The sequence below is a fragment of the Oncorhynchus kisutch genome, linkage group LG13, assembly GCF_002021735.2.
Source record: "Oncorhynchus kisutch isolate 150728-3 linkage group LG13, Okis_V2, whole genome shotgun sequence".
NCBI classification, from domain to species: Eukaryota; Metazoa; Chordata; class Actinopteri; order Salmoniformes; family Salmonidae; genus Oncorhynchus; species Oncorhynchus kisutch.
This window is the reverse complement of record NC_034186.2, coordinates 76,865,930-76,891,310: the sequence shown is the minus strand read 5'-3', so window position 1 is coordinate 76,891,310 and position 25,381 is coordinate 76,865,930. Positions and strand designations below refer to the sequence as shown.

General features: G+C 43.2%; 1 protein-coding gene across 2 annotated transcripts; it reads left to right on the top strand.

The window, feature by feature from the left end:
* Positions 1–481: 481 nt before the first annotated feature.
* Positions 482–25,381, top strand: LOC109880889 (nuclear receptor ROR-gamma). Of its 2 annotated transcripts, XM_031787477.1 has the most exons (11): positions 482–997; positions 5,334–5,363; positions 19,521–19,606; positions 19,730–19,871; positions 20,034–20,360; positions 20,465–20,700; positions 21,212–21,344; positions 21,493–21,600; positions 22,259–22,369; positions 22,946–23,055; positions 24,148–25,381. In XM_031787477.1, the coding sequence occupies exons 1-11, from the start codon at positions 937–939 to the stop codon at positions 24,304–24,306; spliced, it is 1,503 nt and encodes a 500-aa protein (XP_031643337.1). In that variant the 5' UTR covers positions 482–936; the 3' UTR covers positions 24,307–25,381. The 2 variants fall into 2 exon arrangements, with proteins under 2 accessions (XP_031643337.1, XP_031643338.1); XM_031787478.1 differs by lacking the exons at positions 482–997; positions 5,334–5,363 and adding an exon at positions 6,190–6,747.

Below are 25,381 nucleotides of genomic sequence, written 5' to 3'. Positions count from 1 at the left end.
CAACAACAAGCAGGTTAAGTAACTGTCGTGGTTAAATACAGTACTTTGTTTACACCGGATAATTCAGTGCGTTGTAGATTATGTAACGGGTAAACCAACCTTGGTAACCCTTTCCAATTCACACTGCTGGAGACTACATGGGCTTCTATTAATGACCGTAATTAAAACCGAAGAGGAATACAATCAAATAAAACACAACACGTTTGATAATTAGTCTATAATGACACATTTTCTTATATTTCCATAGGCCGTATCATATATCAAGCTACTGAAAAAACCCTCCAGACAAACATATAGGCCTAGCCTATAGGCCTAAACGTTTTGGGTTTTGATTGCCTGCCCTCATATGTATTTAGGCAAATGCGTTGGTTGGGCTATGTTTAAACCGGGAACTACAGAATAAAGACGGACCCGCTGCAACAAACAAACGGCCGTGAGTTATTACATAAGTCCTGGTGACATAACCTCTGAGCGCGAGCTCGGGCCGACAGCCAGGGCGCAAAGAGCAAGCGGGTTGAAACCGGAGTAGCCTGAACTGCTTGTACAAGGAAGTTCGTTGCAAAAATGAAGTTGGCTGATATTATCCTCACGTGAAGACAATACGGAATATGGAGAGAGAGGGACAACAGAAAATGACAAAGACGTTGTCCGAGTAAATGAGCGTACTGACTCAAACAGAGATGGTAGTGCATGTCTTAAAGCGCATGCGCCGTCCCTGCCTCTAGAGCAGCAGGTAGTTCTATATATTTAGAATTAAAGATCCAAAGTTTTTGAAGTTATTTATGGTGCATTGCATACTAAGTGCACAGAAAAACGCGCGGTAGAATATACAATAAAAAGGGGTGTGTAGACACGCTTGTCCCAGGAGTGTGAAGTGGCGTAGTGTGTGTCAGAGCCAGGTGCAAGCACACGCAGTTTGTTTTGACGGGGGGAGTTATGGAATATGAGGAGCCCGAATCACCCGAACACATCACTACAGAAGAACCAATCAAAAGAGGTGAGATATATTATCTTGATTACTGATAGGCTAGGCCTAGTGTATTCATGTGTAGGGTTCTATTCAGTCATTTACACTTCACAAATGTAAATTATTTGCAGATGGAACTATTATTGTTTTAACTATACATTGTGGATTGGGTGAAATGAAAAGGTCACAGAGTTGCATGATAAATTAATGCACATTTAAAGGTGAATGTATGTGTGCACATTGCAATATACTCTGTGTGTGTGTGTGTGTGTGTGTGTGTGTGTGTGTGTGCTGTGCGTGGATGCACATGTATGCACACAGACACACCTGTTTGCCAGTCTATAGCATTGACTATTGTGTAGTGGGAGCACACCTAGGGATTACAGAAGTGCTGTATGAGTGTTGGTATTCAGTCACTGTCCCCTTCTCCCTCTCCTCCCCATCACCCTGTCCCCTTTCCCTCTCCCTCTCCTCTCCTCCCCCATCACCCTGTCCCCTTCTCCCTCTCCTCCCCCATCACCCTGTCCCCTTCTCCCTCTCCTCCCCCATCACCCTGTCCCCTTTTCCCTCTCCTCCCCCATCACCCTGTCCCCTTCTCCCTCTCCTCCCCCATCACCCTGTCCCCTTCTCCTCCCCCATCACCCTGTCCCCTTTTCCCTCTCCTCCCCCATCACCCTGTCCCCTTCTCCCTCTCCTCCCCCATCACCCTGTCCCCTCCTTTAAGAGAGCCTCATTCTAATGCTTATCTCTCCCCTTTCTCCTCACGTTTCTCTCCATCTTTAGCTCCTTCTCTCTTTTTGTCTCTTATCTATCCCCGTCACTATGTCTCTCTCTTACACATTAGTTGTCTCGTTCTCTCTCTCTTACCCCCCTCACTCTGTCTTTGTCAGATCACCAAGGCTCCCTCCCTCCAAGTTCTTTCTCATTCACTCTCCCTCCTCCCATCTTCCCTATCCCTCTCTCTTTTTCTTCTTACCCCATTTACTCTCCTCCCCTCCCTCTCTACCTCCTCCTCCCTCCCCCACTCTCATTAACTCACCTCTCTTCTGCTGTCCAGCTGATGGTGTAACTCTCCTTGAGGGTAAACATGGCAGTAATCCTCTATAAAACCAGGGATTAGCTCTTAGCTGTGTGGGCCTGCTGAATTTCCCAGTACTACACAGTCTAAAATCAAACCATGGCTTACAACTTAGATTCCTTCAGTCTCTATCACACGTACTCCATACGTCATTCATTAAATGACATCATCCAACAGGCCTAAACCACAGGTGTCAAACTCATTCTATGGTGGGCCGAGTGTCTGTGGGTTTGAACTCCTCCCTTGTACTTGATTAATCAATGAAGGTCAGTGATTAGTTAGAAGCTCCCCTTACCTGGTTGTCTACTCTAGGTCTTTTTTGAATTGTTATTTTTTAACTAGGCAAGATCAGTTAAGAACAAATTCTTATTTTCAATGACGGCCTAGGAACAGTGGGTTAACTGCCTGTTCAGGGGCAGAACGACAGATTTGTACCTTGTCAGCTCAGGGGTTTGAACTTGCAACCTTCCGGTTACTAGTCCAACGCTCTAACCACTAGGCTACCCTGCCGCCCCCGTCTTAATTGGACACAAATTGAAATTCAATAACAAGAACCAGCAGACACTGGGCTCTCCATGGAGTGAGATGGACACCTCAGCTAAATATAGGCTACAGACTCAGATTGATATTTTCATCTTTATTCCCTAAATTGAACCAGGTCTGGCTGAGAGGGTGCACTGATACAAATATCCTGCAATGATGCCGCAGTTGTCCTCTAGATACTTATCTGGCTTTAGAACACATTAAAACCCTTTCTCACGGTGCCGTGACACTGCATATTACTCTCTCCATTAATCATTGACAGGACATCATGATAGCTATACAGTTATGCACCAGAGAGCTACTCTCTTCTATACTGTGTACATACAAACACACACACACAAACACGCACTCACACACACACGTAAATGCACCAGCAGTCGCTCCCTTATTACATCACAGTATGTGTGTAACATGCAGCGGTTATCTCTGTGTGTGTTCTTCTGTCACTCTCCAGCCTGCAGCTGCTATATCTCCATACAGAGGAGGATAGAGAGACAGGGAGAAGAGAAACCCTTGGAAACCGCTTTTGATTAAATAGCGCCGCCTAAATCTTAGCAAGACTTCCATTGTCAGATAAAGCATTGATTGAAAAAGACTGAATGCTGCTGTTTGATTCGATTGAGAGAGCAAGGCAGATAGACAGATAAGGAGAGAAAGAGAGCGATAGAGAGAGATAAGATGGGGTGGGTTGGTATTGATGCTGACAGACCAGTCTTTTTGAAAAGTAGAGCACATTGAGGAGTTGGAAGAAGATAGCGGTTTCCATTGCCTTCATGTTGGTCTTGTGTAACATGGCCTCTTAGTCCCCGCACTGTGGTTTGGGCTGATACTCAGTGGCATGGGTCAGGTGTCACTGCAGTTCTCACTGGAATCAGATCATTAGCACTTAGGTTTAGGATTTAGTTTAGTTTGGAATCACATGAAATTGACTCATGATCCGACAGCATGGCTGACGTTCTTAGTCCACTGAAGGTTGAAAAGCGACTCAAATCCTTTCTTTTTGCGTACAATCGCAAACGGCAGTGTGTGTGTGTGTCTATGCGTTTTCTTAGTCTAGGTGTGTATGTTTTCTGTGTGTGTGTCAAGTGCTCTGCTCTCACCAGACCTCTGTGTTCTGCTTATGAAGCAAACATGATTTGATGAGGAGGGGAAACAGAGGGAAGCAGTGACAGCCACAGCAGACCTTCTCTACCCCAGACACAAAGACCCAGGCTACCTCTGCCTCTGTCTGCCTCCACCCAGTGATGCTTATCTCCCCTGCCCTCTCTCAACACACACGCACACACACTAAAAATACACACCTCAGCTTGGAAACAACCCACACACACACATACACACACCCAGTCTAATATGAACTTTCTCACAATTGTGGTCAGAAAGCTAGACTCCCACCTTCCTCCACTATAACTGTGTCTGTCTCTTACTCACCAAGGTGTGTGTGTATACATGTGTGAGTGTGTCTGCGTGTGCCTGAGAGAGTGTTCAAACTTCATCCACACTCTGCTTGTGTCAGCTCCTACTCTCCCAACGGTCTCTTTCTCAAGGCTCTTCCACACCAATTCATTTCATACAACAGACACTATAAACACATCAGGCCCTGTGTACAGAGGCTCAGCATCATCCTGGCATAGACTCAGTCCTCTGTTGTGTCAGAGAGACACACACTCAGTCCTCTGTTGTGTCAGAGAGACATAGACTCAGTCCTCTGTTGTGTCAGAGAGACACAGACTCAGTCCTCTGTTGTGTCAGAGAGACATAGACTCAGTCCTCTGTTGTGTCAGAGAGACACAGACTCAGTCCTCTGTTGTGTCAGAGAGACATAGACTCAGTCCTCTGTTGTGTCAGAGAGACACAGACTCAGTCCTCTGTTGTGTCAGAGAGACATAGACTCAGTCCTCTGTTGTGTCAGAGAGACACACACTCAGTCCTCTGTTGTGTCAGAGAGACATAGACTCAGTCCTCTGTTGTGTCAGAGAGACACAGACTCAGTCCTCTGTTGTGTCAGAGAGACATAGACTCAGTCCTCTGTTGTGTCAGAGAGACATAGACTCAGTCCATCTCTGTTGTGTCAGAGAGACATAGACTCAGTCCTCCTCTGTTGTGTCAGAGAGACATAGACTCAGTCCATAGACTCAGTCCTCCTCTGTTGTGTCAGAGAGACATAGACTCAGTCCATAGACTCAGTCCTCCTCTGTTGTGTCAGAGAGACATAGACTCAGTCCATAGACTCAGTCCTCCTCTGTTGTGTCAGAGAGACATAGACTCAGTCCATAGACTCAGTCCTCTGTTGTGTCAGAGAGACATAGACTCAGTCCTCCTCTGTTATTTTTACATTTGAAATGTAACCTTTATTTAACTAGGCAAGTCAGTTAAGAACAAACTATTATTTACAATGACGGCCTGCACCAGCCAAGCCCGGACGATGGTGGGCCAATTGTGCGCCGCCCTATGGGACTTCTAATCACGGCCGGTTGTGATACTGCCTGGAATCGAACCAGGGTGTCTGTAGTGACTCCTCAAGCACTGAGATGCAGTGCCAAAAACGGCTGCGCCTCTCGGGAGCCCTATTGTTATTGCCAGAGAAACATAGACTCAGTCCTCCTCTGTCAGAGAGACTGAAATGAGCCCAGTTGGGATGATGAGGGACATGGGGCTGAAGCTACAGTAGAGCATTGAACTAAGATGTGAGAGAGGAAGTATGTCTTGTGTTTAAACAGGATTTAACTTGTCTTTTCTTTACTACAGGAGACACTGTGTCCAAGAAGACTCATTTGAGTAAGTGTTTGTGTTTGTGTTTGGTTATGTGTCAATATGCCTGTCTGTTCATGCCCATGTGTTATGTGTGTGCTAGATATATGAGCATGCAGTGTGGTTATGCCAGGATCGCTAGTATTTGCACACATTTGCACCTGTGCTGAAACACACACACACACACACACACACACACACACACACACACACACACACACACACACACACACACACACACACACACACACACACACACACACACACACACACACACACACACACACACAGGTTTCTCCGTGGTGCCAACATCAACATTATAGCTCTGTTATGCACCTGTGGTACTTTGTGTAGACAGTATTCTCCTGTTTGCTGGATTTAGGTTTGGAGATAAACTCTATATTGGTATTCTGGCATCTGGATGCAGATGGTATCAGATAGCATCTCCTTCACATGTGGTGGTGTTTCTGGGCTGTTTCTGCTCCTGACTACAACACACCTGTTAGTTTTGAGTGTAGGGAGAACATTGAAAAATGTCTGGTCGGTTTTCATGATACTAGTTTACACTTTGAATAATAATCAGACCGATGATGGGATGTGTATCATCAGAAAGCTCTCTCATTATTGGCTGTTTCAGATGTCAGTCCATACTCAATTGGCTAGTTAGGCTGTCACTCTGTGCTGTGGCTACAGTCCAATCCTCTTGACGTGTTAGAGAAGTACAGGATATGTCCTTTCTTGCCAATAAAACTTTTTTGTGTTTCAATGTATATTTGAGGGAGATAGACTGGTGGGTACAGAGAGTGGTTAAGGCTTTGAGGGTGACCAGGTGAGGGGGTTACGCACAACAAAGAATGGGACAAAAAGTACTGTATGAAAAGAGAGAGAGCGAAAGGGGAGAGGCCCTCTGTCTTTCACACGCACTGTGTGACTGACAGAGCGTTTGAGCAGTGACTAGCGGAGACTCTGAGGCCTAACCATGCTGTAGGCGCACTAAGATAGTCACTCAGCAAGAGAAAGGACAGACAGAGAGAGAAGAGAGGAGAGAGAGAGAGAGAGAGAGAGAGAGAGATCAAGACAGTGACTAGCGGAGACTCTGAGGCCTAACCATGCTGTAGGCGCACTAAGATAGTCACTCAGCAAGAGAAAGGACAGACAGAGAGAGAAGAGAGGAGAGAGAGAGAGAGAGTGACTAGCGGAGACTCTGAGGCCTAACCATGCTGTAGGCGCACTAAGATAGTCACTCGGCAAGAGAAAGGACAGACAGAGAGAGAGAGATCAAGACAGTGACAGTGACAATTTGACAGTGATTGTGAATTGAGGGTGAGGGTGACAACAAGAAAGAGAGAGAGAAATAGAGTTTGTGAAAGTGGGACAAGAAGACTGAGAAGTGGAGTGAAGATGATGCGAGGTAGGAGTGATGGCCTTGATTTAATGTGTGTTACTCTGTACAGTACCATTTCTCTGTGTGTGTGTGTGAGAGAGAGTGTATACTGTACTGTAGCCTACATTTGAAGTATGTTTGTTTGGCTTTTTTTCGTCCCCCATTCTCCTTCCGTATTCCTCCATCTCTTCAAGTACAGCAACAGCAATGTATCCGCTCACAGTCATATTCATTTCTAAACTCAAAACATGATCATGTAAATAGATTTTCCAGAATGATTATAGTGCACTGTGTTTCAGCCTGTTGGCATGTCCAACAGCCTCACCAGATCCTGGACCTGTTTCTTTCCAAAACCTCCAACAACTTGACTCTGTAGCTGCTCTTCAAGTTTACATTTGACATGTGAGTCATTTAGCAGAAGCTCTTATCCAGAGCCACTTACAGGAGCAATCAGGGTTAAGTGTCTTGCTCAAGGGACAGATTTTTCAGGGGGTTCAGGGGCTTGGGGATTTGAACAAGCGCTTAAGAACCCAACTCATAACCGCTAGGCTACCTGCCCCCCCAACTCATAACCGCTAGGCTACCTGCCCCCCCAACTCATAACCGCTAGGCTACCTGCCCCCCCAAGTGTCTGCTTATTTTTGGTTCTAGTTGGTTTCTAGTTCTTCTAGAAGCATAATGGAGTCCGAATAGAACCGTTTAGTCTGATTCTACAGGGCTGTAGACGTGATATAATGTAACCATTTACTTTGAGAATACTCTTGATAATAATGTATATATTTCAAAACATCTTGCACAGCATTATCACTTATTGTAAAAATACACAAGTGATGTAGTTATACAATGTCAAGGTGGAAGTTGGGCCTAATCAGTCTTCAAAATATTTGATCGTTTTTGTCTAAATATGTAAATGGTTAACTATGACTACTTGTTTAGGTTGTTTTGAAACCAAATGAGGGATCTTTGAAGCCTCTCATTGGTTAGTAAGTCGGCACGAGGACATTTATGTGTCATTACTGTGGTCATGGATACTGTCCTGATATGACTAAGTATTTTACCTGCTTATGTTTCAAAGACTTATATTACAGCAACACATTACCATGTTCTCTCACTACCAGTCACACAGTCTGTGATGTAACACACGAGAACTACCAGTCACACAGTCTGTGATGTAACACACGAGAACAACCACTCACACAGTCTGTGATGTAACACACGAGATCTACCACTCACACAGTCTGTGATGTAACACACGAGAACTACCACTCACACAGTCTGTGATGTAACACACGAGATCTACCACTCACACAGTCTGTGATGTAACACACGAGAACTACCACTCACACAGTCTGTGATGTGACACACGAGAACTACCACTCACACAGTCTGTGATGTGACACACGAGAACTACCACTCACACAGTCTGTGATGTGACACACGAGAACTACCACTCACACAGTCTGTGATGTAACACACGAGAACTACCAGTCACACAGTCTGTGATGTGACACACGAGAACTACCAGTCACACAGTCTGTGATGTGACACACGAGAACTACCAGTCACACAGTCTGTGATGTGACACACGAGAACTACCACTCACACAGTCTGTGATGTAACACACGAGAACTACCACTCACACAGTCTGTGATGTGACACACGAGAACTACCACTCACACAGTCTGTGATGTGACACACGAGAACTACCACTCACACAGTCTGTGATGTAACACACGAGAACTACCAGTCACACAGTCTGTGATGTGACACACGAGAACTACCACTCACACAGTCTGTGATGTAACACACGAGAACTACCACTCACACAGTCTGTGATGTGACACACGAGAACTACCACTCACACAGTCTGTGATGTGACACACGAGAACTACCACTCACACAGTCTGTGATGTAACACACGAGAACTACCACTCACACAGTCTGTGATGTGACACACGAGAACTACCACTCACACAGTCTGTGATGTAACACACGAGAACTACCACTCACACAGTCTGTGATGTAACACACGAGAACTACCACTCACACAGTCTGTGATGTGACACACGAGAACTACCACTCACACAGTCTGTGATGTAACACACGAGAACTACCACTAACACAGTCTGTGATGTGACACACGAGAACTACCACTCACACAGTCTGTGATGTAACACACGAGAACTACCACTCACACAGTCTGTGATGTGACACACGAGAACTACCACTCACACAGTCTGTGATGTAACACACGAGAACTACCACTCACACAGTCTGTGATGTAACACACGAGAACTACCACTCACACAGTCTGTGATGTGACACACGAGAACTACCACTCACACAGTCTGTGATGTGACACACGAGAACTACCACTCACACAGTCTGTGATGTGACACACGAGAACTACCACTCACACAGTCTGTGATGTAACACACGAGAACTACCACTCACACAGTCTGTGATGTGACACACGAGAACTACCACTCACACAGTCTGTGATGTAACACACGAGAACTACCACTCACACAGTCTGTAATGTGACACACGAGAACTACCACTCACACAGTCGGTAATGTGACACACGAGAACTACCACTCACACAGTCTGTAATGTGACACACGAGAACTACCACTCACACAGTCTGTGATGTGACACACGAGAACTACCACTCACACAGTCTGTGATGTAACACACGAGAACTACCACTCACACAGTCTGTGATGTGACACACGAGAACTACCACTCACACAGTCTGTGATGTGACACACGAGAACTACCACTCACACAGTCTGTGATGTAACACACGAGAACTACCACTCACACAGTCTGTGATGTGACACACGAGAACTACCACTCACACAGTCTGTGATGTGACACACGAGAACTACCACTCACACAGTCTGTGATGTAACACACGAGAACTACCACTCACACAGTCTGTGATGTGACACACGAGAACTACCACTCACACAGTCTGTAATGTGACACACGAGAACTACCACTCACACAGTCTGTGATGTGACACACGAGAACTACCACTCACACAGTCTGTGATGTGACACACGAGAACTACCACTCACACAGTCTGTGATGTAACACACGAGAACTACCACTCACACAGTCTGTGATGTAACACACGAGAACTACCACTCACACAGTCTGTGATGTGACACACGAGAACTACCACTCACACAGTCTGTAATGTGACACACGAGAACTACCACTCACACAGTCTGTGATGTAACACACGAGAACTACCACTCACACAGTCTGTGATGTAACACACGAGAACTACCACTCACACAGTCTGTGATGTAACACACGAGAACTACCACTCACACAGTCTGTGATGTGACACACGAGAACTACCACTCACACAGTCTGTAATGTGACACACGAGAACTACCACTCACACAGTCTGTGATGTAACACACGAGAACTACCACTCACACAGTCTGTGATGTAACACACGAGAACTACCACTCACACAGTCTGTGATGTAACACACGAGAACTACCACTCACACAGTCTGTGATGTGACACACGAGAACTACCACTCACACAGTCTGTGATGTGACACAAGAGAACTACCACTCACACAGTCTGTGATGTGACACAAGAGAGAGGAACAGGGACTGTGTAGGCAGACGGGGAGAGAGGGATAGTGAGTTTGGCATGAGACCGTACTGCGTTGTGAGATGGTCCTCTCAGAGCATCCTCTGCACCAGTTTCTATTTACGCATCCATATGGCGCCATAGGGACTGTGTAGACACACACACACACACACACACACACACACACACACACACACACACACACACACACACACACACACACACACACACACACACCGTAGCACAGCTGTCCCTCTGTGGTTGGTGCCTCAGTGTGTGTATGTGGTAGTGTGATATACACTGAGTGTACAAAACATTACCAGGTGAAAGCTACCAACCCTTATGTCACTTGTTAAATCCAAGTCTATCAGTGTAGATTGAGGGGAAGAGACAGGTTAAATAAGGAGTTTTAAGCCCTAAGACATGGATTGTGTGTGTGCCATTCAGAGGGCGAATGGGCAAGTTAAAATATTGACTTGCCTTTGAACGGAGTATGGTAATAGGTGCCTGGCGCACCGGTTTGTGTCAAGAACTGCATCACAGTTTCCCGTGTGTATCAAGAATGATCCACCACCCAAAGGACATCCAGACACCTTGGCACAACTTTGGGTAGCATTGGAGTCGATATGGGCCAGCATCCCTGTGGAATGCATGTAGAGTCCATGCCCCGACGAATTGAGGCTGTTCTGAGGGCAAAGGGGGTGCAACTCAATATTAGGAAGGTGTTCTGAATGTTTTGTACACTCAGTATATATCTCCTGTGTGTTTGTCACTGAATGTAACATGCTGCAGATGTCATTTCTAATATTACACACACTGGGTTCCAATTTTAATGTCAAAGAAGGAGAGGCTTCACCTTTGCTCCAAAACCCTGTTAGAATAATTAACACAACTGTAGACTGTTTTACAATGATGACATTACTTAAATACAACAGTGAACATTTCTGCATTTCGAATCTTTCATTTTTCTCTGAGAGTGGCCCACCACCATAGCCATATAGGCTTGGTTCAGGCGGCGTTCTCCATTCACAAACAGAGTCTGCTGATGCTTCTGGGGGATTCCTGTTCAGATTGATGTTCTCTTACTTCAAAAGACTTTCCTTACGCTTTTGGGCGTACAGACAGCTGCACACACATACACACTTCCAAAGCACCTCTCTTTACTTCAAAGAGTTGATACCAAAATCTGAAGTAACACATTCACCCCCAAACATGACAAATGAAAGAGAACAGTCACACGGTCACACGGTCACACACCCATCAACATTACTTGGTTTACCTCACAACTCATTATTGTTCCCCTTGGAATCAGTCTGGGGTTCAAAACAGCCTTTCTAAAATGCTCATGTTGAAATACGTATGCTGCCTTTGTTATTGATTGTGAAGATTTCCGTTTTTTTTTACTTACGAGAGCCACAGTTCTTCTGACCAGACAGCATGGAATTACTCACAAATGACACTTTCCAAAATAACTATTCAGAGGCTCCACTCAAAACAAATTCAGTGTGATGCGTATAATTTCTTTTAAGATAAAGTCTTCAAGCTTGTCACGTAGAGAATTATCATGCCAATACTGTAAAAAAACAGTGTTATTTATCTAGGATTATCTTGCATAAAAATGTTGTTTTACACTATCTCTCAAAGCGCTTTCAATTGTATACCTTCCACATCCACTTTCAATATAGCACCCATCTGGGTGATGCACAACTTCCATTTTGAGGCATACTGTCCCCCCATCAGCTATCACCGCTCAATAACCTACCAATAACAAATACCTTGCATTAAATGGGTCTCAAACTGCACAAGAAACTTCAAAATATACATTGAATTAAATGTCTTAAATTCCAGAGATTCCTTTACTAATTCTGTTATATTAGTATTATACATATGTTATAGCACAATGTTTTAATTGTAAAGTATTAAGAGCTTTATATTAAGGTTAAGTGTGATGGATACGTATTTGACATTTACAGTATATATTTCTTAGTCTCAGATGTTTCATTTAAAGTCATTTCATTCTAATTATGATATTTGCTTCTATATTTTGTAATGTTTCATATTAAATGTGGAATTTATAAATTTATAGCAAATTGTTGAAATCTACCAAGAAGTAAGTAACATTAAGCATCAATAATCACCCTAAATACATTTACATTTATAGCTATTTTATTCTTTGATCATATTTAACAAACATTTCTGATTCCCTTTGGAATATTTTTATAGTCATATTTGTCCAAATACTGCTTATCAGTAATAAGAAATCTATTCATATTTATATGAATAAAAATTATATCATATCAAGTAATTGTTATCTAGACCAACATTTTTTGACAGAAAAACGCAAGTTATTTTTGGTTGAAACATGTCAGTGTGACATCGATTAGATTTGAGATTTTATTTCAAAGTATTCACATAATGTTCCAATGTTATCTCAAGTAAATCTCTTACTCTCTAAGGATAACCGTATGCCCCGTGTTCTCTTTGTCATGCATCTGTATGTTGGCGGGTGTAATTTAGCAGGGTGTTTCCGGTGGAGGAAAGTTGAGGTTTTTCGTCCGTTTACAGAGCAAAATGCAGAATGCTGACAGGGGACTTTATACAAAGACAATGGAAAGGTGCTGAATTGCACTCGCTGCTCAGAGATATTCAACCCCTTGTGAAGGCCAATGGACATTTTATATAAAAAGCCCTAGAAAGTGGCTTTCTACTGCCCTTCTGCATTAGCTCAATGAACGTAGTCGTGGAAACCATCACAACCTCACTGTATTTGATTTGACTCTCTTTATGTATAATACAGGGCCTTCAGAAAGTATTCACACCACATGTTGTTGTGTTACAGCCTAAATTCAAAATGGATTCAAGTAAGATGTTTTGTCACTGTCCTACATACAATACCCCATAAAGTCAAAGTGTAATTGTGTTTTTTGACATTTTTACAAATGAATTACAAATGAAAGTCTGAAATGTCTTAAGTCAAGTATACAACCCATTTGTTATGGCAAGCCTAAATAAGTTAATGAGTACAAATTTGCTTAACAAGTCACATAATAAGTTGCATGGTCTCACTCTGTGTACAATAATAGTGTTTAACATGTTTTTTGAGTAACTACCTCATCTCTGTACCCCACACATATAATTATCTGTAAGGTCCCTCAGCCGAGCAGTGAATTTCAAATACAGATTCCACCACAAAGACCAGGAAGGTTTTCCAAGTATTGACTCATGGGTGTGAATACTTACAGTTGAAGTCGGAAGTTTACATACACTTAGGCTGCAGTCATTAAAACTAGTTTTTCAACCGCTCCACAAATTTCTTGTTAATGAACTATAGTTTTGCCAAGTCCGTGAGGACATCTACTTTGTGCATGACACAAGTAATTTTTCCAACAATTGTTTACAGACAGATTATTTCACTTATAATTCACTGTATAATAATAATTCCTGTGGGTCAGAAGTTTACATACGCTAAATTGACTGTGCCTTTAAACAGCTTGTAAAAGTCCAGAAAATGATGTCAGGGCTTTAGAAGCTTCTGATCGGCTAATTGACATCATTTGAGTCAATTGGAGGTGTACCTGTGGATGTATTTCAAGGCCTACCTTCAAACTCAGTGCCTCTGCTTGACATCGTGGGAAAATCAAAAGAAATCAGCCAAGACCTCAGAAAAAATTGTCTGATCCTAACTGACCTAAGACAGGGAATTTTTATTGAGATTAAATGTCATGAAGTTTGAAAAACTGAGTTTAAATGTATTTGGCTAAGGTGTATGTAAACTTCCGACTTCAACTAGAAGATATTTCTGTATTGCATTTCCCCAAAAATTGCTAGAATTTCTAAAAACATATTTTCACGTTGTCAATATGGGATATTGTGTGTCTGTGTGAAAATAAATTATATTTAATCCATTTTGAATTTAGGTTGTAACACAACCAAATGTGGAATAAGTCAAGGGTTATGAATTTATTGATTTTTTATTTAACCTTTATTTAAGGCAAGTCAGTTAAGAACAAATTCTTATTTACAATGATGGCCTACCAAACGACAAAAGGCCTCCTACAGGGATGGAGGCTGGGATTAAAAATAATAAATAAATATAGGACAAAACACACATCACAACAAGAGACAACACAACACTACATAAAGAGAGACCTAAGGCAGCAACACATGACAACAACATGATAGCAGCACAAAACAAACACAAAATACCTGAAGTTGGAGACTTTTATCTCCCTCACCAACTTTAAACATCAGCTGTCTGAGCAGCTAACCGATCGCTGCAGCTGTACATAGTCCATCGGTATATAGCCCACCCAATTTACCTACCTCATCCCCATACTGTTTTTATTTTATTTACCTTTCTGCTCTTTTGCACACCAATATCTCTACCTGCACATGACCATCTGATCATTTATCACTCCAGTGTTAATCTGCTAAATTGTAATTATTCACTCCTATGGCCTATTTATTGCCTACCTCCTCATGCCTTTTGCACACAATGTATATAGATTTTTTATTTATTTTATTGACTTGTTTATTGTTTACTCCATGTGTAACTCTGTGTTGTCTGTTCACACTGCTATGCTTTATCTTGGCCAGGTCGCAGTTGCAAATGAGAACTTGTTCTCAACTAGCCTACCTGGTTAAATAAAGGTGTTCTCAACTAGCCTACCTGGTTAAATAAAGGTGTTCTCAACTAGCCTACCTGGTTAAATAAAGGTGTTCTCAACTAGCCTACCTGGTTAAATAAAGGTGTTCTCAACTAGCCTACCTGGTTAAATAAAGGTGTTCTCAACTAGCCTACCTGGTTAAATAAAGGTGTTCTCAACTAGCCTACCTGGTTAAATAAAGGTGTTCTCAACTAGCCTACCTGGTTAAATAAAGGTGTTCTCAACTAGCCTACCTGGTTAAATAAAGGTGTTCTCAACTAGCCTACCTGGTTAAATAAAGGTGTTCTCAACTAGCCTACCTGGTTAAATAAAGGTGTTCTCAACTAGCCTACCTGGTTAAATAAAGGTGTTCTCAACTAGCCTACCTGGTTAAATAAAGGTGTTCTCAACTAGCCTACCTGGTTAAATAAAGGTGTTCTCAACTAGCCTACCTGGTTAAATAAAGGTGAAATAAATACATTAAATAAAAAAAACATAGTACAAACGTTATTGGGCCCAGACAGCAGCACACAGGGCAAGAAGGTAGAGACAACAATACATCATGCAAAGCAGCCACAACTGTCAGTAAGAGTGTCCATGACTGAGTCTTTGAATGAAGAGATTGAGATAAAACTGTCCAATTTGAGTGTTTGTTGTAGCTCGTTCCAGTCGCTAGCTGCAGCGAACTGAAAAGAGGAGCGACCCAGGGATGTGTGTGCTTTGGGGACCTTTAACAGAATATGACTGACAGAACGGGTGTTGTATGAGGAGGATGAGGACTGCAGTATATATCTCAGATAGGGGGGAGTGAGGCCTAAGAAGGTTTTATAAATAAGCATCAACCAGCGGGTCTTGCGACGGGTATACAGAGATGACCAGTTTACAGAGGAGTATAGAGTGCAGTGATGTGTCCTATAAGGAGCATTGGTGGGAAATCTGATGGCCAAATGGTAAAGAACATCTAGCCGTTCAAGAGCACCCTTACCTGCAGATCTATAAATTATGTCTCTGTAATCTAGCATGGGTAGGATGGTCCTCTGAATCAGGGTTAGTTTGGCAGCTGGGGGGAAAGAGGAGCAATTACGATAGAGGAAACCAAGTCTAGATTTAACTTTAGCCTGCAGCTTTGATATGTGCTGAGAGAAGGACAGTGCACCATCTAGACATACTCCAAAGGACTTGTATGTCGGGGCGGCTAATGCAATCCAGTTGTAGCCTAGGTGATTTCTGATGCTCATTGACAGAGAGAGAAGATGATGAGGGAGGGGAATAGAGATTATATGTGTATCTGTGGACTAGTGTTGCATAACATTTATCTTTCTAGTATTCTTGCTATCCCCACTTTCCCTCTCTCCTTACCAGTCACTTCTCTCTCACTCACTGTTACTTTCATCTTCTATTATCTCTCTCTCCCGCTTTTCTTTCTCAATTTAGATCAGTAATTCCCTCTCTTTTCTGTATCTGGCCTATAGCTGGTTCGGATAAAGAGATCAGAGATGGGATGAGGGGGGACTGAGAACTCATGTAAGTAACTGTCGAGACCATATCATAATTTACTACACTGAGGGGAGATTGAAAAGTCAAGTAAAGGTTGAGAACAGTAACATGGATCCACCTGCCATCCCTTGACGAGCTGCTGTTTGTTAGTGTGTAGGATGTCCCAGGCCCATAGTGCCGTAGCAGACACTGCCATGGTGACTAGTCAGAGGAGACAGAAGTGTAAGAGGTCATGTTATATTAGCTAGCTGCCATCGCTCCTCATCCGCTCCAGCAATACCACCACTGGTGCTATCAACAGATGTGAAGAAGGCTGGGTAAATGACGGCTCTGATGAAGTTGGAGCCAGGTTAGCAGTTAGCCAGGTTAGCTGTTAGCCAGGTTAGCTGTTGATCTTAACTAGATGGGTAGGGCTGCCTGGGGGAGAGATGCCTGTAACAGTTAAAGATAGGGCTGCTGTGCACATCATAGAAGATCACTGACTGGTCTAGGTGATGGAGATCTATAGATATATTTGAGAGAGAGATTTATCTAGAGGCCTGTGGTCTGTAGGTGGACAGATATGAGAATAAAGGACACATAGAGGAAATCGACCAATATCAGCAATGTGGCTTCAGAATAAGATGAAGAAAGAGAATAGAGAGATAGAGGGTGAGTTTGAGAGATAGGGACCGAGATGGAAACACAGTTTGCTGTGGCAGTTGCAAATTATTCCTAAGTGTTTTCAATCATCAATGATCTAATGTGGAGATGAGTCCACATCCCACACCATATGTTGTCTATGGTATTGCTGATCCTCATACAGCCCTGCAGTACATACTGGTCCTCAATCCCAAATGAATGGAAAAGATAGAAACATACATGTGTGTATGTGCGTCAACGGTGAAAGGTTGTGGGTCAGGTTGGTTTCCTGTTGTTTGAGGTTGAGAATCAGAACTGAGAGAGAAAAAAACAGAGACCACTGACACTCTCTCTCTCTCTTGCTCTCTCTCTCTTGCTCTCTCTCTCTTTAGCTCTCTCTCTATACAGTTTTGCAGGCAGTCACTCTACTTGTTTCATCTACCCACCCATCCATTCTGTCTATCCACTTTCCCATTAACATTCTCACACAATTAGTCAGTTTTTTCATGGTTGCTCAGTTGTTTTACTGCATATAGACAATACCATGCATGCAGTCTTTAGGGTTATAGTTTGTTACTCTTTTCAGATGTGCAGTATAGTGTGTATTCTATCAGATGTGCAGTATAGTGTGTATTCTATCAGATGTGCAGTATAGTGTGTATTCTATCATATGTGCAGTTTAGTGTGTATTATATCAGATGTGCAGTATAGTGTGTTTTCTATCAGATGTGCAGTATAGTGTGTATTATATCAGATGTGCAGTATAGTGTGTATTCTATCAGATGTGCAGTATAGTGTGTATTATATCAGATGTGCAGTATAGTGTGTATTATATCAGATGTGCAGGGGGTTTCTCAGTTTCACCGCAGACTGCCCTCTCTTACGGCCTCTGGGAGACACACACATTTCACACAATTAATTGCTGTACTGTAAACACAAGGGATTGTCTCACCGCTTGACAAACTAACTTACACACACAACACAAAGAAAGACAAACACTCTTCCCGAACTCTAAAATCACGACAGAATAGCGTATTTATTTTCATATGTTCTGAATGTAATAATGTATGATTTGTTGAATGATGAGGAGGGGGATGGGGGAGGAAGAGGGGGGGGGGGGTTGGTGGACATTCCTGGCAGTGTCAACCTAGATGAAAGACTCTATTACTGGCAGCACTATCCTTTATGAGACAGATAGAGAGAGAGGGATGGAGAGAGCGAGAGGTGAGATGAAAGAAGGATAGTCAGAGCAAAAGAGAAGCCAGTTAACCACTTGAAAAGACTGAGGTTGACACCTTCACCTCCTCCTCCTCTCTCCATTCGCAAATATTCCCCCTCTACTGTTGTCTCTTCTGTCTGTCGCTGTGTATTTGATGTCATTCGGTTCATTTTTAACAATGTAAGAAATGCTAATGAGAGGCTAATGAGAGGAAAACAGAATGTTCATTCTTTCACTCTGATTGCAACGTTTGATGACAACCAAGCAAACTGTCTCTTTTTAACAAGCCCGTATTATTGTAGCAAAGCTGTGTGTTTGTGTGTGTTTGTGTGTGTTCATGTGAAGTGTTGTTGATTTGTTGGGGGAATGGTCAAACCTCAGTGGGATAGATATACTGACATACCTGAACACACACAACGCAGGTGTCACGTAATCAGGTGTCACGTACACAGACCAAAAACCCCTTTTCCACTCCATATTTGTGTGGTCAACCAACTTTCTCAGTCTGATTTTGTGTTAATGTTACCTCTCTGCAGTCTAGGTTTCTCTTTCCCCTTCCTGCCCTCAATTCTCTTTACCATCATCTATATTTCACTTTCTCTTCTCCCCTAAGTCTCCCTAAGTCTCCCTAAGTCTCCCTAAGTCCCTCTAAGTCTCCCTAAGTCTCCCTAAGTCTTCCCTAAGTATTCCCTAAGTCTTCCCTAAGTCTTCCCTAAGTCTCCCTAAGTCTCCCAAAGTCCCCCTAAGTCCCCCTAAGTCTTCCCTAAGTCTCCCTAAGTCTTCCCTAAGTCTTCCCTAAGTCTCCCTAAGTCTCCCTAAGTCTCCCAAAGTCCCCCTAAGTCCCCCTAAGTCTTCCCTAAGTCTCCCTAAGTCTCCCCTAAGTCTCCCCAAGTCTCCCCTAAGCCTCCCCTAAGTCTCCCCAAGTCTCCCTAAGTCTCCTTGATAGACAGTTCTGAATGGGCTCACACTGTAGTTCTGAAAGATCTGGGTTTGGACATTGGCTACATTGGCTCTTCTGGCCAATGTAGTCCACAGGTGTTTGTGTTACTGTGAACTGTAATGTGTGTGTGTTAACTGTAATGTGTGTGTGTTAACTGTAATGTGTGTGTGTTAACTGTAATGTGTGTGTGTTAACTGTATTGTGTTACTGTTAACTGTAATGTATGTGAACTGTAATTTGTGTGTTATTGTGTGTGTAGCTCAGATTGAGGTGATTCCCTGTAAGATCTGTGGTGATAAATCATCAGGAGTTCACTATGGAGTCATCACCTGCGAGGGCTGCAAGGTGAGACTGCAGCACTACACACCTGATTTCTCTCTGACCAAGCAGACATAACAAACCGTGTGGTCAGATGACTTATTTCCAGGGGTTTCATTGGTTATGTCAATGGTCCTCTCTCCCCCTCAGGGTTTTTTCCGGCGTAGCCAGCTGCCGTCCGTGTCCTACTCCTGTTCCAGACAGAGTAACTGTCCTATAGACAGAGCCAGCCGCAACCGCTGCCAGAGCTGCCGACTGCAGAAGTGTGTGACCCAGGGCATGAGCCGGGATGGTGAGACACGCACACACATAAAAAAAAGATGTCTCCTGGTAAAGTAAAGGTTGAATAAATACACATTTTTAAATAACTTTACTTAAAAAATATACATTTTATTTAACTTTATATGAGGGTAATTCAACTCATCTCCACCACAAACTGTTTTTGTTTCCTCAGCGGTGAAGTTTGGTCGGATGTCGAAACGTCAGCGGGAGTCTCTGCGTGCCGAGGTGGAGAGACACCGTCAGCAGCAGCAGCAGCAGCATCTCCAGGCAGAGGCCCAGCCCGCCCTGCCCTACGCCAGCAAGGCATGCCGTTTCCGGACACCCCACCTGCTCCAGGCCCCGGCTCCGGCCTACTCCTTCCCTGGAGAGCCAGAGCTGCCACCCTGCCCGACCGATGTGCTCCCCTACCTGGTGTGCTCCCCAGGCGAGTCCCAGGCTCCAGGTCTGGCCTACCAGGGCTCCTGTGTGTCTCCTGGTAGTGGGCACTCAGATGAAAGAGGTAAGGCAGTGGATACATACTGTACACACACTCGAAACACATAATCAGACCAGCACTGTTTAATATCTATTACCCCTTCCTCCTTCTCCCTCCGTCTTCTTCAGGGTTCGACTCCCGTCAGCCGTCTCCTGACCAGACGATAGGGATGGGAATTAGATCGTATGACCCAGAAGACCCTTACTGCCCTTACCCCCCCTCCCCCTCCCTGCTACACATAGAGGAGCTGTGTGACAGTATCGTGCGGTCCCATAGGGACACCAGTCAGTTCAGACTAGAGGAACTACAGGCTCTGAGATGGAAGTTGTTCAGCAGAGAGGAGATCCATGCCTACCAGAGCAAGGTACTGTACCAACACATCACTGGTCTCTTATAAATCATCAGTCAGTCATCAGTAATAAATAACAGTTTCATTAATAAGTTAAAAGAAGTCTGACCCCTGAAATCAAGTTTTTCATTTTATTTTTTATTTGACCTTTATTTAACTAGTCAGTTAAGAACAAATTCTCATTTTCAATGACGGCCTAGGAACAGATTTTTACCTAGTCAGCTCGGGGACTTGATCTTGCAACCTTTCAGTTACTAGTACAACGCTAACCACTAGGCTATCTGCCGCCCCAGATGTGAAGACATCTTGTTTCTCTCTTGTCCTTTTCACCTCTTTTTGGAATTCTCTCTCCCCTCACACCTCTCTTTTTCTCTTGTCTCCTCCCTCCCTCCCTCCCTCCCTCCCTCCCTCCCTCCCTCCCTCCCTCCCTCCCTCCCTCCCTCCCTCCCTCCCTCCCTCCCTCCCTCCCTCCCTCCCTCCCTCCCTCCCTCCCTCCCTCCCTCCCTCCCTCCCTCCCTGTCTCCAGTCAGTAGATGAGATGTGGCAGTACTGTGCCGTGAGGCTGACTGAAGCGGTACAGTACGTGGTGGAGTTTGCCAAACGCATCCCAGGGTTCCGTGGGCTTGGACAGAACGACCAGATCACCCTGCTCAAGACTGGTGAGCCGAATCCACCTGTCAATCACTACTTACTACACTGTCCTCTCTCAAGAAAAGTTTTCCTGTAAGAAGTGCACATTGCCATTATTAAATATTCCCTCCCCTCTCTCTCTCTCCCTTTCTCCATCTCTCCATCTCTCTCTCTCAGGATCGATGGAGGTGGTTCTGGTTAGAATGAGCAGGTGTTTTAACACAGAGAACAGCACCGTCTTCTTCGATGGGAAGTTTGGCAGCACTGAACTTTTCAAGTCTCTGGGTTAGTCCATTGGTTCCTAGTCTTAGCTGTTGAATGGATGCTACACTGCCCTCCATAATTATTGGGACAGTAAAGTATTTTTTATTCTTATGGCTCTATGCTCCAAAAGTTTGGATTTGAAATCAAACAATGACTGAGGTTAAAGTGCAGACTGTCCTCTTTAATTTGAGGGTACATAGCACGCCCATTTTAGGGGACCAAAATGATTGGGACGAATTCACTTATATGTGTATTAAAATACTAAAAAGTTAAGTATTTGGTCCCATATTCATAGCACACAATGATTACATCAAGCTTGTGACTCAAAACATTTATTGGATGCATTTGCTTGTGTTTGTTTGTTTTGGTTGTGTTTCAGATTATTTTGTGCCCAATAGAAATGAATGGTAAATAATGCTTTGTGTCATTTTGGAGTCTCTTTTATTGTAAAGAATAGAATATGTTTGCTAACACTTCTACGTTAATGTGGAGGCTGTATGATATTTGTGTGTCTAACCTTCTGAACTTTAACTTCAAATACAAACTTTTGGAGTATAGAGCCAAAATATAAAAAAATCCTTCACTGTCCCAATAATTACAGAGGACTCAATCTCAGATGAACTTTGCCAATTGGTTCCTATTCTTAGTGATGCTAACTCTGCTAACTGTGTTGTTCCAGGCTGTGGTGATCTGATGGTGGCGGTGTTTGACTTCGCTCACAGTGTGTGTGCCCTGAGACTGACTGAGCAGCAGATGGCTCTCTTCAGCTCACTGGTGCTCATTAACCCCGGTAAGACACACAAATGCACACACATTCTGTAAAATGATACTGCAGATAATCTTAGTACAATAAAGTTATAGATCAGCAAAGTCACAGATCCGTAAAGTCACAGATCCGTAAAGTCACAGATCCGTAAAGTCACAGATCCGTAAAGTCATAGATCCGTAAAGTCACAGATCCGTAAAGTCACAGATCCGTAAAGTCACAGATCCGTAAAGTCACAGATCCGTAAAGTTATAGATCCGTAAAGTCACAGATCCGTAAAGTCACAGATCCGTAAAGTCACAGATCCGTAAAGTCACAGATCCGTAAAGTCACAGATCCGTAAAGTCATAGATCCGTAAAGTCACAGATCCGTAAAGTCACAGATCCGTAAAGTCACAGATCCGTAAAGTCACAGATCCGTAAAGTCACAGATCCGTAAAGTCACAGATCCGTAAAGTCATAGATCCGTATAGTCATAGATCCGTATAGTCATAGATCTGTAAAGTCATAGAACATAATAAGCTGATTAATGGTGTAAAATTATCTATTTTATCTCTTTTAATCTTTTTTTTGTGTGTATTTTTGTTTGTGTGTGTGTAGATCGCCCCTGTCTTGAGGATAGAGGCAGAGTACATAGAATGAGAAGAGACTTGGAGGTATGCCTCAGCCACATGCTACGCAGAGACAACCAGGAGAGCCTTCAGCACAAGGTAACACACATAGTCACTTACACATACATGCACACACACAGGCACACACACACAGGCACTTGCACATACACACTCACAGACACACACTCACGCATTCAAGTTTGACGGAGTAGTGAGTGGAGAGCGTTACCAGTGGTGTAAAGTACTTAAGTAAAAATACTTTAAAGTACAACTTAGGTAGTTTTTGGGGTATCTGTACTTTACTTTACTATATTACATTTTTTGTCAACTTTTACTTTTACTTCACTACATTCCTAAAGAAAATAATGTTAATGCACTTTTTACTCCATACATTTTCCCTGATATCCAAAAGTACTCGTTACATTTTGACAGGAAAATGTTCCAATTCACACACTTATCAAGAGAACATCCCTGGTCATCCCTATTGCCTTTGATCTGGCGGACTCCCTAAACACAAATGCTACATTTGTAAATTATGTCTGAGTGTTGGAGTGTGCCCCTGGCTAGCTGTAAATGATGTCTGAGTGTTGGAGTGTGCCCCTGGCTAGCTGTAAATGATGTCTGAGTGTTGGAGTGTGCCCCTGGCTAGCTGTAAATGATGTCTGAGTGTTGGAGTGTGCCCCTGGCTAGCTGTAAATGATGTCTGAGTGTTGGAGTGTGCCCCTGGCTAGCTGTAAATGATGTCTGAGTGTTGGAGTGTGCCCCTGGCTAGCTGTAAATGATGTCTGAGTGTTGGAGTGTGCCCCTGGCTAGCTGTAAATGATGTCTGAGTGTTGGAGTGTGCCCCTGGCTAGCTGTAAATGTTTTTTTTATGGTGCCATCTGGTTTGCTTAATATAAGGACATTGAAATGGTATATTCTTTTACTTTTGATACTTAAGAACATTTGAGCAATTCCATTTACTTTTGATACTTAAGTATATTTTTAACCAAATACTTTTGGACTTTTACTCAAGTAGTATTTTACTGGGTGACTTTAACTTTTACTTGAGTCATTTTCTGTTAAGGTATCTTTACTTTTACTGAAGTATGACAATTGAGTACTTTTTCCACCACTGGTGTTTACCCTCCATGACATCACTGGACAGTGTGTAGAACTGTCATTGACAAGCTGTGTGTGTGATGTCCCCAGCTCTACCAGAAGGTGTCAGTGTTGCGGTCTCTGTGCAGTCTTCATGTGGAGAAGCTGCACTGGTTCAGCCAGCGCTACCCGCTCACCGTCCACTCTGTCTTCCCTCCTCTATACAAGGAGCTGTTCACCTCTGACCTGCCTTCTGTGGACTCCCTGTGAACTCCCTCTGAACTGCACCGTACATGTTGACAGATAATTAGACAAAGAAACATGCATACAGTAGACAGACACACACAAACACACACAGAAACACAGACACACACAGACACACACAGAGACACAGACACACACAGACACACACAGAGACACAGACACACACAGAGACACAGACACTCACAAAGACACAGACACACACAGACACTTAGAGACACCGAGACTTAGAGACACACAGAGACACAGACAGAGACACAGACACACAAACTTAGAGACACAGACACATGAGAATGCATTGATAACATGAGATGAAATTACTTTGAATGCTTCACTTGTTGAATAAATATGTTTTTGTCATTTCAGAGAGCAATGATTTGATTTGATGATTATTTCAGTAGCCTATTAGTGATTGGACATTGAAGCGATTTTCATGCAAAACAATGTTTTATATGTTGTTGTTTTGTTTTTCCTTTTTGAGAGTGTTATTTCATCCTTGAGATGATGTATGTTATTTTGACTCAGGGCGGCTGTTGTGACTGTATCCAGACCAGTTGCTAGCTGGTATAAATGACCATATTTAGATGATCACTATGAAATCTAATGGGTGTTTTCTGAGTTGTTTTTAAATGTGTGACTTTACAGAGTTGGCTAACCCATCAGACTGAGTACCTGAACTATAGCCCATGGGCCCCATGCTTCAGGAGCCAAACACACAGTCAAGTATATAGCTAGTCTTCTCAATGAACTGTGTGTGGATCGAATTTGACCAACAATCCTATCTGTCTCTATCGAGCTTTAAAAGAGTCTGTGTGTTGCATTAAAACAGAGTCAGAAATCCTAGACAGGCAGAAATGTAAATATGAATAATCTAGAACATAAACTTGGATGCTGGGTAATATTGCTGTAGGCCTACAGTATGTAGGTAGGCATTTGAATGACTAACTTTGGGCATGACTGTTATTGTAAACGTGTCAGATTTGTTGCTTTAACATTCTCTCTGTTAGTTTGTCTTCTAAGTGTTACCATGGTGATTCCCATTGAAAAGGATTCCAATAAACTGCTGATATGATTTAAAAAATGA

Excerpts from the sequence above, each read along its gene's own strand:
- LOC109880889 (XM_031787477.1), top strand. The coding sequence starts at position 937 with ATGGAATATGAGGAGCCCGAATCACCCGAACACATCACTACAGAAGAA. Across the intron at positions 19,607-19,729 it reads TCACCTGCGAGGGCTGCAAG|GGTTTTTTCCGGCGTAGCCA; the intron begins GTGAGACTGCAG and ends TCTCCCCCTCAG. Across the intron at positions 20,361-20,464 it reads TGGGCACTCAGATGAAAGAG|GGTTCGACTCCCGTCAGCCG; the intron begins GTAAGGCAGTGG and ends CGTCTTCTTCAG.